The 22,702-nt window shown below is 37.8% G+C and overlaps 1 protein-coding gene across 4 annotated transcripts in view; it reads right to left on the bottom strand.

Moving 5' to 3' along the window:
- Positions 1-22,702, bottom strand: part of Pcsk5 (proprotein convertase subtilisin/kexin type 5) — a 413,349-nt gene that overhangs the window by 316,386 nt on the left and 74,261 nt on the right. For all 4 annotated transcript variants that reach the window (XM_074052070.1, XM_074052071.1, XM_074052074.1 and 1 more), the window contains exon 3: positions 8,042-8,155. In XM_074052070.1, the coding sequence (XP_073908171.1) occupies positions 8,042-8,155 (114 nt within the window). The remainder of the gene's footprint in view (positions 1-8,041; positions 8,156-22,702) is intronic.

Genomic DNA, 22,702 nt, shown 5'->3' with positions numbered 1-22,702 from the left:
CTTGATGAATTCTAGGAAGAAATATGAGTCCTGTATCCTGAAGGCAGAATTTTGCAAGTTGTGTTTGGAGGGATGGACAGGAGACAATTCATGTGAAAACTTGAAGTTAGTGTCTGGATTGGGCATTTATTGTCAAACATGGGAGGTTATTCAGAAGCATTAAGCAAAGGGAAGTGACTAAATGGGGAGGTGTTTTTTTCTTTGGTTGGATTGTTTGAATTTTTTGTTCTCTGCAGTGCTGGGGATCAATCGCAGAGCCTTTTGCATGCTAGGCTAGTTCTCTACCACTGAATTACAGCCTCAGCTCTGTTTTGGAATTTAAATAATAAATCTGTACAAAGAACAGAGTCAGATAAACAACTATTGCAATAGTCTAGTTGGGAGAGGGCATAGTTTAGACTAAGGCACTGGTGGTGTGAAGGAGAGATGGTACTGATTAAAGACGTAGAATAGCTTTGATTAAGTGGACTGGCTTTAAAGGAAGAGTCATGGATGACATGTAGTTTCTATCTACTATCTAAGAGAAGCAGCAGTGAAATGGGCAAATGTAGGAATAAAGACCATGCATTTGATTTGAGAAAGTGCAGAACATTGCAGACCTGAACCTGGGCTTCTTTGAAAGGCCTGCTTGCAATAAAGGAAATGCAAATTAAAACCACGCTAAGATTCCACCTCACCCCTGTTAGAATAGCCATCATCAGCAACACCACCACCAACAGGTGTTGGCGAGGATGCGGGGAAAAAGGAACCCTCTTACACTGTTGGTGGGAATGTAGACTAGTACAACCACTCTGGAAAAAAATTTGGAAGCTACTTAAAAAGCTGGACATCGATCTACCATTTGATCCAGCAATACCACTCTTGGGGATATACCCAAAAGACTGTTACTCCAGAGGCACCTGCACATCCATGTTTATTGCAGCACTATTCACAATAGCCAAGTTATGGAAACAGCCAAGATGCCCCACCACTGACGAATGGATTAAGAAAATGTGGTATCTATACACAATGGAATTCTATGCAGCCATGAAGAAGAATGAAATGTTATCATTCGCTGGTAAATGGATGGAATTGGAGAACATCATTCTGAGTGAGGTTAGCCTGGCCCTAAAGACCAAAAATCGCATGTTCTCCCTCATATGTGGACATTAGATCAAGGGCAAACACAACAAGGGGATTGGACTATGAGCACATGATGAAAGCGAGAGCACACAAGGAAGGGGTGAGAATAGGTAAGACACCTAAAAAATTAGCTAGCATTTGTTGCCCTTAACGCAGAGAAACTAAAGCAGATACCTTAAAGCGACTGAGGCCAATAGGAAAAGGGGAACAGGTACTAGAGAAAAGATTAGTTCAAAAAGAATTAACCTAGAAGGCAACACCCACACACAGGAAATCAATGTGAGTCAATGCCCTGTATAGCTATCCTTATCTCAACCAGCAAAAACCCTTGTTCCTTCCTATTATTGCTTATACTCTCTCTACAACAAAATTAGAAATAAGGGCAAAATAGTTTCTGCTGGGTATTGGGGGGGGAGAGGGAGGGGGTGGAGTGGGTGGTAAGGGAGGGGGTGGGGGCAGGGGGGAGAAATGAACCAAGCCTTGTATGCACATATGAATAATAAAAGAAAAAAAAAAAAAAGAAAGGCCTGCTTGCAAAGTTGGCCTTGACTTGCATTTGGGAACTTGGATTTTGGGAGAGTTCCCACCATTCCCTGACAAGAATGGCTCATTACATCTAAACTGTTTAGGCAAATATGGTGTGTGCTGGGTGTGTGCGACTTAGTGGATCAGAGAAGTGATCATCCTCCCAATAACAACCTGAGGCACTGAGTCTCTACTAAGCTTCCCTGGTAGACAACATTTCACATGTGTTGTCACATTCAGTGAGGGGAAAACTCGGTGCTTTCTGTGGGACTTCACTGGGAAAGGTCACTTGGGAATTTGAGCCTGGGTCCCTCTGGGCTTCACCCCATGTGTCTTTTCTTTCTGCTGATTTTGCTTTGCATCCTTTCACTGACATAAACTATGATTCTGTGATGAGTCATGGGAGCCCTCCTGGTGATGCACTGAACTGTGGGTGGTCTTGGGGACCTCCAACACAAGGAGGTACTGAGTTTGAAGCAGTGATGCCGTAAAAGCATGATTTACAGCAGTCGGAAGGTCATGGGGTAGCTCTTGGCCTGTTGATGATAGTTTCTTCCTCTACATTCAACACCCAGTAGAGTTCAAACAGGAATGATCCATCAATCCATATTCTTCATTTTTCAGGCGCATTAAAGGTAAGAGGGGTAAAATACCTTTCTAGAGGTCAGAGTAGTAGATAGTGGCAAATAATAGTACACCAAAATCATGTCTCCATTCTCAGAGTTCCTACAAGTACATCACTTACTGCCTGGCTGGAGTCTGTCCTTGCTCAGAAGGCCTCAGAATATGCCACATGCTTGCATATTTCTACCATGTTGCATTTTCAATTAAGACAGCTAAATGAGGGGTCTTAAAATGATGACTTCTAAACTGCCAGGACAATAATGCCACAAACTCCACCAGATTTTATTAAGTCAAATGACAGTATAAATCAGTAGGAAAATGTGTGCCAACTACAGAAACAGCAATGTCTCAAACTCTTGGAGACTGAACACCATCCAGTTGGCTGAGAAAGAACCATGTGGCTTAAAATCATTTTTCGCAATTACTATCCTAGCTAGTTCATCGTTTTTTGGCAGATATGCCCCACATGCATAACTGAACTCAGCTAATTTTCACTCTGCAGATCGACAAATATGATTTTTTTTCTTCAGAAAAACCACCCAGAGAGCTTTCATAAAATCTGAGGTAGTGCATAAAAAAAAAAACCCATTTGTTACAGTGAGCCTTGAAATGATGCATATTAAAAAGGCCACCCAACATCCATCACAAAAGTTCTACTGTGCTAAGATGGGAGGTCCAGAGTACTGCTCAAAATAACTACTAGTGTCTGAGAATCAAATAGCAAAACTCAGGATATTTCTTTACCCATCCCCCCTTCAAATTTTGTTTCTTAATTCACACATTAAAAATTATATATATATTATAGGGTACTATGTGATTATTTCAATATATCCTCAAATATTTGTCATTCCTTTGGGTGAAAACATTCCAAATCCTTTCTTCTAGCTTTCTGAAATACACATCCATTATCATTACCTGTAGTCACTATATTGTGCAACAGAACACGGAACTTCATTCTTTGATCAAACTCTAACTTAGTACTCCTTGATCAACCTTTATCCTTCCCTTCTTCCTGACTTTTTCTTTTGAATTGAGCTTGCTTTCCATGAAGTAGAAATAATATATATACTTTAAGTTATATACTATGTGCTCTCCAAAATTATTAGTTCTTAACCATTAAACAAGAAATATCATACAATGTTATATCAATTTCCTCAGTAATAAAATATTTATATGACTAAAGGCACAAAAGAGCTTTCCTATTAAACTTACATTTTCATCAAGTTTCATTTCCAGTTTGTCTTCTTCAGCCTGTTAATCAATGGCCTGACTGTTAAATTCTGTGTGGGAATATGTCTTTTATAATGATTTAAAAAAATGTAATCTACTGTCAATTGGATATATCCCCCTTCCCAAAGACCAGCATCCTACCAACATGGGATAACTCCAAGTATTTCAAATAAGTCACCTGCGGTGATCTGGAGGGAATGAAGGAGTGCTAGTTAGGTCAGGGGTTTACAGAGACTTTAATTGTGTTGACCATATTCTATTTCTAAGCTTAGGGGAGGGAGGGTAGACAGGAACTTGTGGTGTTCTTTAAACTTTTTGCCCATAATATTTTATAATGATTTTTAAAATATTGAACTCCCTGATCTTACACCACTAGCATTTCCAGGTCCTGAGGAAGAGTCACACTTAACCTTGCTGTCCCTTGAGTCCAAATGAATTTTCTTCAGTAGTATTAAAATAGTCCATTGTATAAGGTGGATATGTTAAAGCCAGCTCTGTTATACTGAATCCCAAACTCTGGGCCAAATTCTCATGACCTCTCTTAACAGATAGCCTTTGAATCTGGAGTGGCTTGAAAGACTATAGAAGCCAAGGGTATTGCCAATTAGTGCAGGTAAAGTGAAAATATCTTCTTATATCAGATTGCTATCTTCCCAGACAGAAAATACTGTCACTAAGAAAAAAGGTATTAAGATCAAGAAAAAATTAAATCGACCAGGTGTGCTTCAAGTTGTTCCATAAATTTAAAAGCTGTTCTTCCCCCATCTGGTCGGGAGACAAAAACAAGCTGTGCTCACATAACCTTGTGTTTAAAGATGCCAGAGCAGAAGGTTCTCAGAGGGGTTCTGGGACCCAGCATCAGCATCAGTAGGGAGCTTGTTAGAATTGCAAACTCCCAGACTCTGCGTTGGGGGGAGGATAAAGGGTTGGCAGTAATCCAGTTTAAGAAGACCTCCAGGTGAATCTGATGCTTGCTAGTGTTAAGAAACACAGATGCAGAAGCAAGCTGGAACCCTAGATCTCCAGGTACAGAGTGACTGGGTTTGAACATCAGGGTCTGTCCCTGGACAAGTAACTTAACTTTTCTATTCTTTAATTTCCTCTTTCATAAAATGACATGTCATTGGAACACTGAAAATAAGGTACTACATGAGAGACTATGACAAAAGACTTGACGTGTATTGAGCTCTCATTAAATGCGGGCAATTATTTTCCATGCTATGGAGTGATCACAGATTTGCTTGTGCATTTATACAACTACCATTTATTCAGCATTTACCATATAGTGCACACTAGAACCACCCAGGGAGTTCAGATGAAATCCTGCTGGCTGAGCCCAATTCCATAGCAAGACATAAAGAATTTCTGAGGGTGGGGCCAAGATTCTAAAGGAAGATTCAAACTTGCAAACAAAAACTATAGTCAGTGCACATGATCACAGGGAAACCTCTAGGTAAGAGTCATTTGTCCAGGAAGCTTTCTTTGGTCCTTATATTCCTCTTTGCTTTACTGATCTCCTTAGGAGGCACGAGTCGTATCTTTCTAAATCCCCTGTTTGGATTTAGAAAGACAAGAAATAAATGACAAGAAAGGTTTGTTGATACAATGAGCACTGAGTTGTATTTTTAGGATTGGGTCCTCCAATTCCTGGATGTAAACCTGAGGACAGTATGTCAGGGCAGAGGAGAGATTAACTGGCCATGATGTCCACGACAAACTCTGCAAATGTACATTTATGTTGACCAAACCCCAAGCTTAGACATAATTGGTTTTGCACTCTAGTTTCTAAGGGGAAGAGCCATAAGCTTTTAAATTAATTTAAAAAGACACTCAGGCACACTTCACGCCATCCTTTAATCTCCGTTCTCCTGTAATAAACAGAAAATGACAGGAACAGACCCAGGCTAATGAGCTGGAGGCAGGACCCTATGGAGACTTGCCAAACAGCCCTCAAAACTACTGCAGGCTTGGAAAAAGGAAGAAGGAAATGAACGCTTTGTCTCAGCTATGTCAGTAATATGTAACCAAAGAGTGCTCCAAAGAATGTCTGCTGGACATGGGATCTCACTCTTAACTAGTAGCAACTAAAATAGATGAAATGGTAACTGACTTTACTGCAATTAAGAATCCAAACAATAATAACAACAATTATGATTTATTGAGAGAGTTAGTGCCAAGCACTGTGCTAAATATTTCTCATGTAAAACTTCATTTTGCTATGGTAGCTATATCCAAAGATGGCACCAATAAGCCTCATCTTTTAGTACACATACTCTTTTGTAATCTCTATCCAATCAATGCTGATTCTTGACTAATAAGAAATGACAGAAGTGACTCTCTGTGACTTCTAAGGTTAAATCATAACATTCACTCCCAACATGACTTCTTGGATCACTTGCTAGAGGGAAGCCAGCAGGATGTCCAATGGACACCCAAGCATCCCTGTGGTAAGGCTCATATAGAGAGAAGCCAATTTGCCACCTGTGTAGCTCAGCTGCTTTGGAAGTGGAGCTTCCAACTCTCAAAGAGCCTTTGAGTCTTCCAGCTGATGCCACAGACATCATAGAACAGAGAAAAGCCATCATCACTGGGCTGTGTTTGAATTCTTAACCTGTAGAATCTATGAAATGATAGTTTTTTTTAAAACTGAGCTGTGTGTTATTTTGATACACAGCAATAGATATGTAAAAACTAGCAAAAAAAATGACAAAAAGCTAGTTACCCTTGGACATACTAAGGAAAGCAGTGGAGATGTGAATTCAGATTTACAGATTTGAGAGTCTGGACTCTTCATTCTGCTATAGTATTCCTGACAGATAATCCTAAGGGAAGTAACCTGTTTCCTATCCTTTTTGTTAAGGGAAACATAATCATTTAGCACAAATCTTGAAGTGCTTGGTTTGTCCCCAAGATACTGTGTTCATCCTACATGGTGCTTTATATCTTTTCCTACCTTGTGTTTTAATTACTTCTCTGAGGATACACTAGGAGTTCCTGATGGGCAGAACCAGCATCCTCATCATCTCCCTCACAGTGCATGTTAATAGTTGAGAGTCCTGTGGACTCTGGCATCAGTCTGCTTGCTTTGACTTCTGGGCTTTACCAATTCCAGGCCAGGTGATCTTAGGCAAACCAAACTTCCTGAACTCCAGATTCCCTTTTTATTACAAAGGAAGTATCAATACACACCTTTGTTCACACTGAATCAGAAAAATACAAAGTGCTGAGCATTTTGCCTAAAATATAATATTGCCCATCTGAATTATTAAATAAAATAGTTAAGACATCTAATGTTTTAAATAACCCAACAAAAGCTCTTCTCTCAACCTTCTTAATGTCAGAAAAAGAAGTTCTAGTGAAGTCACAGTGGTTCTCGGAGAGGCAGACACTAGAACCATCAGTCTCCAGGCAAGCTAGCATACTGAAGGTGTGGCCATGGCTCCTCCAAGAGTCCAGTCTGTCCCCCTAGGACCATGAGAGGTTCAGGGAAAGCTGCTGTGTGTTTCCCTCACACAGTAGGATAGGAGCAAGTTGGTGTTTCTCATGAGAAGAAATGTAAGGCAAAGAAGTCTCTTTCATCCTGGCCTTCTATCCTAGATCTCAATCTGATTACATCCTTACCATTTTGTCAGTGCACACAAAGCCCTTTAGCTCCCGCCAACACCTCCTCCTCTACCTTCCCTTGTGGCTCACTCCATCTTGATCTTGGAGTTAATAAGCGACTATGTGACTTATTGTCCCCTCGGGTGACTCCTACTTAAATGATGACTTTATTTCCACCTCTCTTTTAACTTATCTTTCCTCCTTTCTTTCCCCATTAAACGTGATAGAGCTTTCTGTGTAAAATTCTGTTCAGAGTCTAGAAAATTTCTACAACCTTCCAGTTCTAGGTTGGACTAAGAAAGGGGGAGTTGAGAAAAATACTTGCTACATTCCTCACCTCCAAATAAGCACAAACTCCTAGCATTACAAAGAGCTGGATTAGGTTCTTTGGGGGATAAAAAGAAGGATCAAGTGTTTCCCCAACTGAACCCCACAATCTAATGAAGAGATTCTCAAAACAATATTAAAAATAGAAAACAAAGTGTCCAGTGGTGGATGCCATGAGCGCAAGGATAGAGGGCCCAGAACAGATACAGACCTGGGAAAGACCTTTTGGAGAATTCTCAGGTGTGGGGCCCTCAGGGCACGAGAGCACTAAAGGCAGCAGGAATAAAAGGAAAGAGTCATGAAAGCGTGTAACATGGGAATGCCATGGATTTGTGTCTTTTAATCAGTTTGGTGAGTTTTTGTAGAGAATGGGGGACAGGGATTATAAAATATAAAAAAGTATCGTAAATGCTCTGGAATATGTAGCAATAAAAAAAAGAAAAGAAAATAGGTTTTTTTTTTTATAGATTATATAGAAAACTGGTGACTAGCCAATCTTATATGGTGAGTATCAAAATGGGACAAAGTGCCTTGTCACTGTTTCTGTGACTATCCAGCGCCCACAGAGTTCTTCATACAACACAAGGCCAGGCTCCCTCAGTCATCTTACCATGTACCACATGCTTGGCCACTTGGGATCATTGAAGTAGGTAGACTGGGCACGGCTGGGATCATAATCCCTCTTTGTCCGTTTTTTCACCACTTGCTGTTGGATCCACTCCACCTGCCAAGAAGAAGGATGTTTGGTGAGTGCTCAAGTTCCATCAGTTTGTACAGCATAAAGGAACATCTGAAACCCTTCCCATTCTAGTCAGTGCCATTTAAGTCACAGGTTTCATTGTGGCAACTACAAACTTGGGTCCAGGAGCTCAGGGATCCTCTGGAAACCCAGATCTTTTTCATTTTCAAGGCAAGTAGGCATTTTAGTCTTTTATAGACAGAGCATTTATTTCTTTCAGCAGCAAGATTTTTCAGAAAATGTATGTGAGCCACAATTTGTTATAAACTGACAGTGTTAATTTTAAAGATATTTTTCCATTCCTACTTTAAACAAGAAATCGGCAAACTTTTTCTATAGAGATTCAAATAGTAAATATTTGAGGCTTGACAGGTCATATGGTCTCTGATGCAACTGCTCAATCTACCACTGTAATACCTTAGATGGTACATAAATGAATTGGTATGGCTATATTCCAGTAAAACTTTATGAACAAAAACAGACTGGATTTGACCCATGTGCCCCTGACTTCTACTATGAATCAAATTTTTTAATGTTTTGGGATCATACACCAAATTTTGAAAATGCCCTTGGAGCAAATGCTTCAGGATCACACATTTTTAAAAGTGGTTTTCTATAACAAAGCATGGTCCTACAATAAAGCCCTGGTATTATCTCTGGCACAAAAATTGAAGAAGTCACTCAATTAACTCAGGAAATTCCTTGCCAGCTCTAAAATAGAAACTTGCTACATTTAAGAAAAGTCTGAACATTTAGCCACAACTTCTGCTTAAATAAAGTAAATGTAAACCTTGAATTTAATACAGGATCTGTAATCTAGTAATAGGAATATGTATGGGGGTATTTTAAAAAAACATGTTATCATTATACCAACATAAAAATAGGCATGTTCATGCTAAGAGTAGAGCACTAAGGAGAGGGGGAGGGTAAAAGAAGGAAGTAAAGAAGGTGAATATGTTTGATGTACTTTCTATACACTTGAATGCTTGAATATAGAATTTTCAAACGTTTCTATTACAGTAGAAAGGAGAAAAATGGAGGGTTTATAATACGTGGAAATATCATAAAGAAAACTCCCTGTATAGCTTACCTTAAACAAAAATTTTTTTTTAAAAAAATGGAGGACAGGAAGGTAAAACTGATCCTGCCTGGGGAGCTGGCACCAGTGGAAAGGTGAAGGATATTAGGAGAGTGTAGGAAGGTGAATATGGCAGAAATATGTACTCTTGTATGAAAATGGAAAAATGGAGGCGGTGAATTCAACTATGATATATTGTAGGGACTTTTGCGAATGTTACATGTATCCGCAGTACAATAATATGATAATAAAAATAAATATTAAAAAATTATAATAGGCATGTTCTAGTTTCAAAGTAATATCTCAAATGCAGTATCAGCCCTGGTGGAGTTCTTCAATTTGCTCCTAAATGTTCCTTTGGTTGATTTCACCTATTGGTCACAATGCTCGGAATGTTCTATTCCACCATTCACTCCGTACTTCCCCAAACACGGGGGACACTTGGTAATCCACTGCTATATTCCACAAGTGCCCATTCAGAAAGATTTCAAAAGTTGGCTTGCCTACTTGATTAAAAGATTCCTGGAGGAGCAGTGCTACTGAGGATCCTTCTCAATCAAAGCTGAGTGGCAAACACTGGTATGCATGTACATTATCTGTTTCCAGGAGCAGTTAACCTCTTCCTTTCAAACAACTTTTCAAAGGAATGAGTTTCATTCCTTTAACTATTCACTCAATAGCACTAAGAGCCAGTTATTGTGCTAGGATTATAAAGATGAGTAAGAATTATATTTACCTTTGCATGACTTAAATTTTATCAGGGAAATTTAGCAAGGTTTCCACCATTCTTCACTTCATAAAAATAAAATAATCTCCACAAATGACTGCTAACACAGGCCCTCTTGCTGCATTACTTAAGTAAGTTGTGAAAAGTTTGACTATGCAATTTACAGGTTCAGTCCTTAACTTATAAGACTGTCTATAGGTCTCATCTCAAAAAGGTTGAATAAGTTCACATTTGCATAGTAGATAAAAGAAGGCTAGAGATCTGGGTTGATGGAACTCATTTCAAACCTAATCTTACATTCATATTGTCCTTTCCTAACTGAGCCTTCGTAAATTCTAAGCTGTCAATCTATATGTGTATGTAATTGAAAAACCAAATCTCCTCCAGTGGGTATTCAATAAAGAAGTTTCTAGACATCAGGAAAAGTCTACACTGGGTGGGAATGGAGAACTACTGTATGTATACACTTCTCTCCAGACACATACACAAATAGCAAAATGAGATAAGTATGAGAGAAAACCAGAGATAACCATTTTTCCCAGATGAACTATAGGTACTAAAATAGAACAAAATATCTTACCAAATAGCATCTCTTCTGTAATGTTACCAAACAAAAATAAATGCTTAATTATAGGGCTTGGTGGCTAGAAGGTAACATATAAACTTGGCATGTAGATTTGACTGCATGTAACTTTGTCTGATCACAGAACTACAGTGCTAAAAAAAAAAAGTGGGATTTTTTTTCAGTAATAAATACCATGTATTTTGCCTTGTTGCATTATGGGTATGTGTATATAGCCCTATTTTTTTTTTTTTTTGAGAACTGGAAAAGCACTTCTTGGGTCAGAAGGTTTCTACAACTAGAAAAAACACATTTATATTTTGAAACTATTATCCATGTGTCTGTGAATAATGCATTACACAGATTTTATTCCTCAAGAAACCCACCACAAAGAAAAGACACTTCAAAATTTTATTTTCATACAACTACAATCAGCCCAGGAAAAGATAATGATTGTGTTCTTTCCCTTACTGGTTTAACTTCTAAAAGTTCTGTTTCCTATACATTAAGATACTACAATGAATTCAAGGTATAAAAACCGTAATTCCTTTATTAATTTCAGTGTCACGTGCTACAAGGTCTTAAGAACACTCCCTCTCCTACTCCCCTCGCAGTCCAAGTGAACACTGCCCCTCACTTGTGAGGGACATTTGCCCAAGGACATTCTTCTTCATCAGATCTCATTGGCAAGCAAAATGCATTAATTGATAATTACGGGAAGCCTGCCCCCACAATCTCAGCTGAACTCATATCTCATTATTTTAGAATTTTCCAGTCTTTTGATGCTATACATGATATAGGCAATTTATCAACAACAAAGAAAAAAGATGTTACGTGACTATATAAGACAATGTTTCAATATTAATGGAAAAAATTATGGTATCATTTTAGTGAGGAGGAAATCTGCCCTTTAGATATTAAAATACATTAAAGGTAGCGATTAAAATGTACTAGAAGCAAATGCCTACAGATACATCTATGGAGTAAAACAGAAGAAGTTGACTCTCAAACATAAGAAGATAGTATAAAACAATGGTGCTATCCTAAATCAGTCAGGAAAAACAAAATGCTTAATAAGTTATGGTGCTGGAACAATAATTACCAGAAAAAAAGTAAAATAAAGTTAAAGCTATTCACACATCATAGATCAGCATCAATTTCAAATGAGTCGAATATTTAAATGTAAAAAGTAAACAAATAAAATCACAAAATACCATAAGAAATATGGACGATTTTAAAAATAAGTTCAGTGGAAGATGTTTGTCTAAGTGTAATATAAATTAAAAATTTGCCATAGAATGTTGATATACTTAACTATATAAAAGTAACGTAAATTTATTATGACCCTAAAATAAATATTAATTAATTAATTATTAAAAGCAGAGTAAAGACAAATTGAGCAAAACTTATAGCTCCTACCATGGACAAAAGGTTATCTCCCTAATAATATATGGAGTTCTTTAAATAAAAAAGGAAACAATTCAACAGGAAAAGGTAAATTAAGCTTCTTAAACACATAAAATAACACCTAGAGGACCTCAGGTCAATTGGAGTATGCCTTCAAAAGGGATTATGGGATCCTACTTTCAACCATTCTGTTTCTTGTTTGAGATGTGACCACTTGTTCTGACTTGTGCATCTGTTTTGTTGTTCTGCCACCTGCCATCCTCCCCAGAAGCCAAACCAATGGGGCTGTCAGATTTTGGATGTTGAACCTTCAAAACTGGTAGTATGTGCCTGTCATCCCAGCTATGCAGGAGACTCAGATCTGGAGGACTGAGGTTTCAGGGCAGCACTAGTAAAAAAAAAAAAAAGTTTGCAAGACCCCAAGATAGCAGATAACAACTGGGTGTGGCGGCATTAGCCTGTCAGCTTGTTATCCCAGCTACTGTGAGAAGCATAAGTAGGATTGTAGTCCAGGCTGGCCTGGGAAAAATGTGAGATCCTATCTCACTTCTGTCTCAAAAAAAGCACAGCTAAAAAAGTACCATAGCACTCAAGTGGTGGAGCGCCTAACACACCTGCACCCCCCCACACACACAGAAGAAAACCTCCTTTTCTTAATTAATTATCTGTGTCAGGTATTTTGTTAGAGTGACAAAAACCTGACTAACATACATAAGAAGACAAAAGCATACCAAAAGTAAATAGAGATGCCACTTTTCACCTTTCAGATATGAACCATCTGAAGGTTGCTAACATACTGTCAGTGGTGGCATTGGGAAACAGGCTCACAGAATGGTGAGGTAAATGCAAATTTGTTCGACTCTATGGAGGATAATTGAGCAATGTCTATAAAAGCGACAAAAGAGACAATTGTGCTTTTAGTAGTTTATCCTATATATTTACTTACACATGTAAATATACAAGGCTACTCACTAGCACTGCTAGTTACTACCTAAAAACTGTAAACAACCTGCATATAGGTCCATAGGGATAGATTATGTCATTATTAACTAATAATGGAATTGGAATCTTGAGAAGCTAGGTTATTATCTTAAATTTGCCATCAGTTCCTTATGTGATCTTTGTAGGCATCTTTTATTTGTAAAAATGACAAAAGATAGCTAAATATGTCCTCTAATTCCTTTTGACTTGCTTTGAAATTTTATCTATTTAATATGATTCTCTGGTTTGACTGGGAATGGAAATAACCCATAATACAAAATATACAACATAACCATCAAAGGCAATGACATGTAATTGATGTACCTCTAGTATGACACAAGGGAAAAAATTAAGTTGTGAGCTCTCTACAGCATACTGAACTTTTTGCATTTCTCTGAAGAGATTACACATAATAAAACCGGACAGCCCTGGTTGCTTTCTGGAGGCACAGGTAGGTGACTGGGATCTGGGGACAGGTAGAAGACCTTCAATTACATGCCTTTTTAGACCTTGTTACTTTTAAACTATAAGGAATGTTATAATTAGACCTTATTGCTCTTAGACCAAAAGAAATGTTATCTATACAAAGAATTCATTTTTAATTTAGAATATTTCTCTAATTAACTATTATTTCACATAAAACAGTAACTTCAAATAGATGCCTAAGTTGCAACATATTTTTAAGGCAGTAATGAAAAAAATGATATATAAAAAAGTGTCTTAGCTGGTTTTATATTGTGCTCTAACATGACTTAAATATTGAGAAAAGTTGGATAAGATGAAAAAAAGAAGTCAGGATTTGAGGAACTTAGCTAGATTGGCCTATGTAATCTTTATTGACCTCTTTTATCTGTAAAATTAGAGAAAATAAACTATACCTTCTAGTGTGTTTTTTTCTCCTAACTTCAAAATTTTATCTACATAGTCCTACTCTCTGATTTGGCTTAGAATGAAAAGTTTGTTTAAAAGCAATAGAGGTGAGGTTGATGATCTTATTTATTTGTTCTTTTGGTGGCACTGGGATTTGAACTCAGTGTCTCACACTTGCTAGGCAGGTGCTCTTACTACTTGAGCCACTGTGCCAGAAAATTTGATAATTTTTAGTCATTCTGTGAAGATGCAAGACTAGAATTTAGAAAAGAGTATAGTAAGTTATATTACTCATGTAGTAATTTGTTTGAAGCATTTGCCAGGAAATAAAAAGTTGGGATCCCATGTCCTGTGGGTTTTTTTTTTCCCCAGCACTGGGGTTTAACTCCAGACCTCTCACTTGGTAAGCAGGCACTCTACCACTCAAACCATGACCCCAGTCCCTTGTGTCTTTATTTATTTATTTATTTTTAGTAACTTTGACAAAATGTGTCAAAAAAGCAGAAATTATTTACCCTCTCTGTTTACTTCTCTTTGAAAACAAAAAAAAAACTGTTTTAATTAAAAGAAAAAAATGTGTTAAGGGCATAATAAGAATGCACTTTTTGCATTGGGAAGGAAGAATCAATGAAGATATTTAGTATTGACATGCAGATCCCCGGCTCAAAAATCAGAAGGCAACATAGCCCAGAAATTCTGTACAACTCTGGCCAAAGAATCAGAATTAACCCGTGGAAAAAATCATATCAAAGAATCCAATGAACATATGTGTTTAGATAAAGGTAATCTGTTCTTTAAATTTTGCCCTATCTAGTAACTGATAACAAATTAGTTATTAAATATCCAAATTACTAAGTATCCTTTTTAAAGAGAAAAAAATTATTATTTGAATTCTTTATTTCAGATACCTACTTGTGAACAAAATAAAGCATTATGCTTTATTTGATGACTTACATGAAACAGGCATTCTGAACGTGTTTATTTAATGATCACAAACATGAAAGGCTTATATTAAAGAATATATTTAGTCAGGAACACATAGAATCATTTAATTTTTATAAGGTCATTTATAAGGAAGTGAAATAAATACTGCATGTACATTTGGAATAGTGTTAGAGACGACATCAATACAGGCTAAACTAAAAAAATGACTCTGCCATAAATTTTTATATTTACTTGGTCTTCTCTGAAAGTCAAAGTTTTAGAAATGTGTTATTGCTTTAGTCTTGCTATACTGTGTTTAATGGAAAAACTTGTAGCATTATTGTTCTTACAACGTTACTCACTTTCAGGGAATTAAGGTCACACTTGTCCCCTTGAACTATTCCACTATTATTTACACACTTCTAAAAATTTAATTTTTTAATTTGTTGCCTATTTTTTCCCTGTATTTGTAAAGTGATGTGAGGAGAAAAATAAATGGCTACATCCAACTGAAGCATTAAAATTTGTTCCCTATCCTCAAGGCCTTGTTTTAAAAATCTTTGTTCAAAAGTAGTTATTAATAGCTGCCATGTGGCAGGTACTGTTCTGTGTGTTTCAGCATGGCAATGAGCAAAACTATTTCCTACCCTCAGGCAGTTTCCATTCTAGTGAGAATCAGATACAACATGTAAATAAATAAAAGATTACAATAGTAGATTTTCACAGTGTTAAATGATAGAAAAGCAAATAATATGAGGAGGTAGAGGATGATTGTGGAGGAGGGGACTATTTTAGGTTAAGCACTCAAGAAAAGCCTCTTTCAAAAATGTGACATTTTAGTAAATCTTGAAAAATAAGGAACCAACTGCATAAAGACCTCAAAGAAAATGTTACAATGTAACTAGCTAAGGCAAAGAGCCCTAAAATAACTACATGTGTATATGCTTGTCTGTGACTACCTTCAACCAGATTGGTATTGCATTTCACCCTCTAGTGGATGGAAAAAGAAGGAGGCCTACACAAATCACTTGCATAGAAGAATCTGGTCAATCAATTTTGAACTCTTGAGCACCTGGAATATAATCTAGAAGGAGGACACAGATTCAGGGGGAACATGTCCTCACAACTTCACCTACTCCTAAAATGGTAAGGACAAACTCACTGAGCAAGGGATCAAAAAAAGTCCTCTAAAACCTAAGACACCAGGCAAAGGACTTTCTTGCCCAGATGTAGGAATATGCCCTGTGGTTTTAGCCTCTGTGAAGTGGTTTATTTGAAGTGGTTTATTAAGGATGCTTTGATGCACCTTCAGTCTTCTCAATCATGCAGTAAAAAATCACAGGTTCAATGTCACCTACATAGCAGAGAAATAATAAAATAATGCCTAGGACAGGAAGCATCCCAAATATGAAACTTTCCAACATACCACACAAAATACAATTCAGTGTAGCAGGAGGTACAGAACATTGTGCTATAAATCAGAAGCTATAATACTTAGTCCTTTGATCTCTAACATTGTAACCTCTGCACTTCTATGAAAAAGGAAATAATACTTGTCAATGGATGAATCTTAGAATATGCTAAACATTAAGTTAGGTTTTATAGAACTAAAGTAGTTTTCTGGAGGTATATCTAAAAGTATCCTGTGTGCATATGCCACAGTAGCCTGTTGCCCTCTTCATCCAGAGGGGTGGAGCTGGGGTCGTCTACACCACAAACAGTACAGAACAAAATGGGAAGAACGTTATCCAAGGTCATGGTAGAGTGCCACTAATCACTAGTCTGTCCACTTTAGGAAAAAAAACAAAAAACAAAAAACTTAAATTCTGAACTTTCATTTGGACAAAGGAATTATTGTTAAGAGGGTCAAACTATAATGTGCTACACAAATGCAGACTCTTTTGATGCTTAACATTTTTTATTTTAATTGTATGTTCCCCTATCTGGGCTTTAGTATCCATAGTACAAAAGGCAAAGTATGGCAATAAGCTTTCAATAAATAGGTGCAGATGAATGGATGCTTTTACTTTGTATCATTCCATTTTCTTGGTGGGCATGTTTAAGTTTTCTACTTATTAAAAGAAAAATAGCAGGGATTTTAAATAGGAAGGGATACAAGAATGTTTACAGTTAAAATGGACAGACACCAAAAAACAAAGTAGTTGTTAACACGGGTCAACAAACTCGGATATTGTTGAAGACATGAATAGTCATTTCATATAGTACAAAGGTCTGGGGTGTCTTAAAGTCAACGAACCCCATGGAGCTAGGCGATACAATCTCCAGACTAATAAAAGACCTCACCAACATTTTAATAGTCACTGACAGGTATAATCAAAGCACAGATTTAAAAGCAGTTTTGAAAGAAGAAATAAAAAGAACAAAGAAACCAACTCTTAAATCAAAACAGAAAGAAGTATCAAACTGATAAGAAAAAATAAGGCATATTTCTTTAACATCTAAATATTGAATATTTTAAACATTTCAATTTTAATATTCTAATATTAAATATTAATGTTTTAAATGTATTAATGTTATAAAGTAATGATATATTTAATAACATAATAAAAATTTTTAACATTTAAATTTAAGACTTTGCCTATGAAAACCACTAGCAATACCTATAAGAATAGGGTTGTTTTGTTTTGTTTTTCTCAATTTGCAATTTCCCAACTTTTGCTTTACTTTTTCTGGGAACAATGATCTCAAATAATCTCAGGTTTATTATCTCAATGACATCACTCCCTAAGCTTCCTTAAAATCCACTGTAGACAAGATACTTGTATTTTATGTTTATTTCAAGTATATTGTCCTAAGGGACAAGCTTAAATTGTCTTCTGGAAAAACATAGCTCCCTTATTCCTAGTCATGCTAAGAGGCTTTCCAGTGGGTAAAGGAAGGAAGAGAGGAAGGAATGGAGAGGAAGAGAGGGAGGGAGAGGAGGGAGAAGGAGAAAGGGAGGGAGAAGGAGAAAGAGAGGGAGGGAGAGGAGGGAGAAGGAGAAAGACAGGGAGGGAGAGGAGGGAGAAGGAGAAAGAGAGGGAGGGAGGGAGGGAGGCAGGAAGGGAGAGAAGGAAAATGTGTGTGTGTGTGTGTGTGTGTGTGTGTGTGTGTGTGTGTGTACACATGGAATAGTAAAAGAAAGCCAGTGATGTGAACTCATTAAATACTTGTTGAGTGGAAAGATATTTTATAATTTATGTATCAGATTGTCTATTTCAGGTTCTTCTATTTTAAACTTTAAGGTAATTAATTTAAGCAAAAAGGAAATTTGAAAACATTTTTGATTGCACCTAAGTGTTAAAAGGAAATGGAATTCTAAAGTAACTGAAACTGATTCTACTGTCTGAATGCCACCTGGGGTCAAATTTACACTTTTCATGGAATGCAATCTCTTATTAAGGCAGGGACTGAATTGGAACAGCACATAACTCCTCCAGTTTCACTCTCAGATGAAGATTATCACTGCATTAAACACAATGGCACGACTTCATTTCACATGTATTTGTCTTTTGAATAATCATCCTCCAAGCAATTTGAAAGGTAAGGCAATGTAATTAATAATATCCAACACCTAAATATGTGACATCTCATTCTGCGCTTAGTATAGTTGAAATTTTAGATAGATACAAGGATGACAACTTTACCTTAAACAAAAAGTTAATCACTTAATGGATGTGGGTTATCTTTGACCAATTCTGGAACTCTGTGCATAGATCACTCAAGATATTCTCAGATCTGAGGACCCAGATATGAAGCCACACAACTATAACCAACTTATCTTTGACAAAGGAGCTAAAAATATACGATGGAGAAATAGCAGCTTCTTCAACAAAAACTGCTGGGAAAACTGGTTAGCAGTCTGCAAAAAACTGAAACTAGATTCATGTATATCACTCTATACCAACATTAACTCAAAATGGTTCAAGGATCTTAATATCAGACCCCAAACTCTTAAGTTGATACAGGAAAGAGTAGGAAATACTCCGGAGTTAGTAGGTATAGGTAAGAACTTTCTCAATGAAACCCCAGCAGCAAAGCAACTAAGAGATAGCATAGATAAATGGGACCTCATAAAGCTAAAAAGCTTCTGTTCATCAAAAGAAATGGTCTCTAAATTGAAGAGAACACCCACAGAGTGGGAGAAAATATTTGCCAACTATATATCAGACAAAGGACTGATAACCAGAATATATAGAAAACTTAAAAAACTAAATTCTCCCAAAACTAATGAACCAATAAAGAAATGGGCAAGTGAACTAAACAGAACTTTCTCAAAAGAAGAAATTCAAATGGCCAGAAAACACATGAAAAAATGCTCACCATCTCTAGCAATAAAGGAAATGCAAATTAAAACCACGCTAAGATTCCACCTCACCCCTGTTAGAATAGCCATCATCAGCAACACCACCACCAACAGGTGTTGGCGAGGATGCGGGGAAAAAGGAACCCTCTTACACTGTTGGTGGGAATGTAGACTAGTACAACCACTCTGGAAAAAAATTTGTAGGCTACCTAAAAAGCTAGACATTGATCTACCATTTGATCCAGCAATACCACTCTTGGGGATATACCCAAAAGACTGTTACTCCAGAGGCAACTGCACACCCATGTTTATTGCGGCACTATTCACAATAGCCATGTTATGGAAACAGCCAAGATGCCCCACCACTGACGAATGGATTAAGAAAATGTGGTATCTATACACAATGGAATTTTATGCAGCCATGAAGAAGAACGAAATGTTATCATTTGCTGGTAAATGGATGGAATTGGAGAACATCATTCTGAGTGAGGTTAGCCTGGCCCAAAAGACCAAAAATCGTATGTTCTCCCTCATATGTGGACATTAGATCAAGGGCAAACACAAGGGGATTGGACTATGAGCACATGATAAAAGCGAGAGCACACAAGGGAGGGGTGAGGATAGGTAAGACACCTAAAAAATTAGCTAGCATTTGTTGCCCTCAACGCAGAGAAACTAAAGCAGATACCTTAAAGCAACTGAGGCCAATAGGAAAAGGGGACCAGGAACTAGAGAAAAGGTTAGATCAAAAAGAATTAACCTAGAAGGTAACACCCACGCACAGGAAATCAATGTGAGTCAATGCCCTGTATAGCTATCCTTATCTCAACCAGCAAAAACCCTTGTTCCTTCCTATTATTGCTTATACTCTCTCTACAACAAAATTAGAAATAAGGGCAAAATAATTTCTGCTGGGTATTGAGGGGGGGGGAGAGGGAGGGGGCGGAGTGGGTGGTAAGGGAGGGGGTGGGGGCAGGGGGGGAGAAATGAACCAAGCCTTGTATGCACATATGAATAATAAAAGAAAAAGGAAAAAAAAAAGATATTCTCAGATCCGTGTTTGTAAATATTGAATGCCCTCAAGTTGTATACCAAGTGAATACAAAGGGGAGCACTATTTTGTAGAGTGGATAAATTGTTCAGCTCAGCTGAGTTAATATAAAAGAGGCAAATGTTGGCAAAGGAAAGGACAGATATTCTCATGATTACTTCAGGCACAGAACATGTGGTGCTATGCTAAGTATTGAAAAGTATGTCTGCGTCTCTCTTCCCAATACAGCTTACCACTTAATTCTGCAGTACACAAGCAATGATCGTGAGAGCCATATTCAGATGGAAACATGTTTCCCTTGTGAATAATTCAACTCCACTGCACATAGTGTCTTATTCTTCTAGCATTTAAAAATAAGTGCTAATGTCTTTTGCTTCTAAATTCAATGGACCCTACTGCTATGATTTTGATCACAGTGAGAAAATTGAGCAGAAGGGATAGTGTGTGCGAGTATGTAAGTTCAGAATTGGGGAGCTATAGTTTTATTTTCATCCATTTTGTTCTCTTCTAATGAGATGCATCTCAGTACTCTAGCAGCTTTGGTTGTTTAATCTTTCCAGGATCTTTAAATCTTGTCAATTGTCAGAATTGAAAATCTTGGAAATTAAGAAACTACCCATTGTCGTGCTGGCAAGCTCTAGCTCTATGAATCAAATGGACGTCATTTTTTCCTGTTGTTGTAATATTAATAAATGTGCAATGTTTAGGAGGAACGTAAGAAGACTGTGCAAGTGTTCCATGATCCCTTGAGGTTAAAGTACATTTTTAACCCCAAAATGAGATTAAAGTCCATAAATAACTAAGTAGTATTAAGTCACTGGTGAAGAGCAGACTGAATGAAGTCCTCCAGGTGGGACCCCCAATCAGCAAAGAGGAATGAGAGGGATCACCCTTGGGAGAAGGTCTCTGATGTGGATCTGCATTACACTTCTCTTTTTCGTGAACTCTAACCTTATACTTGGCAGGAAGGGCAGGGGTGTTTTGCAACCAAAAATACTGGGATTGTGGCAGCTCTTAAACACCATCATCACCCTCTGAAATATTTAGCAAACAGCTACTTTGGTCAGGGTGTGGGAGAGGCAAAGTCCTCTCCAAAATCCCTGGGCCAACGGGAAAGGGATTGGCATTTTCTCCCCTAAATCCAGTTGCCTGAGGCAAACCAAATGTTTTCTCAGTTTGAGTGCTATTCCTTCACCTCAGAAACCACTATGCAGGGTTCCAGCAAGGTGGAACTTGACAAATCTTGCAGGTCAGATCACAGAAAATCCTGGAAGGGAGCTGGATGAATAAGCTGGCTAGCTGCAGCTCCCACCAGCCCTATGGAAGGGAAGGCAAGCTGGCCCCGGCTCCCAACTTCCTGGCGGTCTCCCTGTGTGTCACAGAAGAGTGCCAAGTCACTTCACTGGGCCTCTGTCCTCCTAAACGTGTAATCCATACTCACCACAGTCAATTATAGTAGTGCCCTGGGGCTGAAGCTTGGGGAGAGAGAAAACACATTTTCATCATTGTCATCAACCCTGACACCTTCTCAGTCAGAAGACCCGGAAAGCAGCGTGTTTCTGCCATGGAGCTTCCTTCTTTCATGCTGTGTCCTCTGGATGGGTGGCTTACCCTGGGGTCTGTTGTGTGAATGTTCATGGAAAAGGGATGTTTTACTGTACCATTCCTCTAGAGTTAGTTCCACCCTTCAACATTGGAGAGCTGGCCTTGACTACATTTCCCAGCAACTCTCAAGTCTTGGCACCATGAGAAGGGACCATCAAAATTACATAATAGTTGAATAAGACTGAGGGACAGAGAAAGATGAAAACTGATACTGGCTAGAGGCCATCTGTGGATGTGCCTAGACTTCAGGACCACAAGGCCCTGGTCACATTCTCAAGTTTTACCAGCCCCCACAGTAGCTTTGCTCATGAATGACTCTATTAACTGCTCTTTCAGTAATAGAATAAATGATTGTAGTCCTGTCATTTTTTTAGCGCCCAAACATGTATAGGGAAAAGAGCAACTATAAGATTCTCCAGCCTCTGGAAAGAGAGACAAAATAATTCTATATTATTCCCTACTAGGAACCTCTGAATTTAGGTTCACAATAGACAATTTTTGTCACAAAGTCAAGGTATAAATAATGTGGGTAGCAATTATTGTTGTTTTCCAGGTACTCTAATTTCCAATGGGTAGAGAAATCACTGCTTACAATGATATTTAAAATGCAGCAGTTTATTTTTTCATGTTATGTGAAAAATGAAATCTTTCTTACCTCTTATTTTCTTAACACCATCAAATCTCACCCAGAAGAATTGTCATTTTACCACTGGAAAGACTGAGGCACAATGCAGTTAAGTGGCTTAATCAGGTCTCATGGGGTAAGGAATCCAAAACAGGAACCTGATAAAGTAAACTCATGCCTGGCTTTGTGTCTGTAGAGCACAGTGGCTCCCTTCTGAGCCCTCCCTCAGGAGATGGAGTGGACTAGGGACACATTTGTCTTTCCCTTTGAGTCATCACATTTCTGTCTAAAGATTAGTCAAAGCTGATCAAGACTTTACTAGAAACTTTATGGGTGAAGGATGTGGGAAGAAGGAAAGAAAATAGGACAAGGAATGGAATACAATGGAGCACTTCT

The sequence above is a fragment of the Castor canadensis genome, chromosome 13, assembly GCF_047511655.1.
Source record: "Castor canadensis chromosome 13, mCasCan1.hap1v2, whole genome shotgun sequence".
NCBI classification, from domain to species: domain Eukaryota; kingdom Metazoa; phylum Chordata; class Mammalia; order Rodentia; family Castoridae; genus Castor; species Castor canadensis.
Note: the sequence above shows the minus strand (reverse complement) of the source record. Positions and strands in the feature narration are given on the sequence as shown.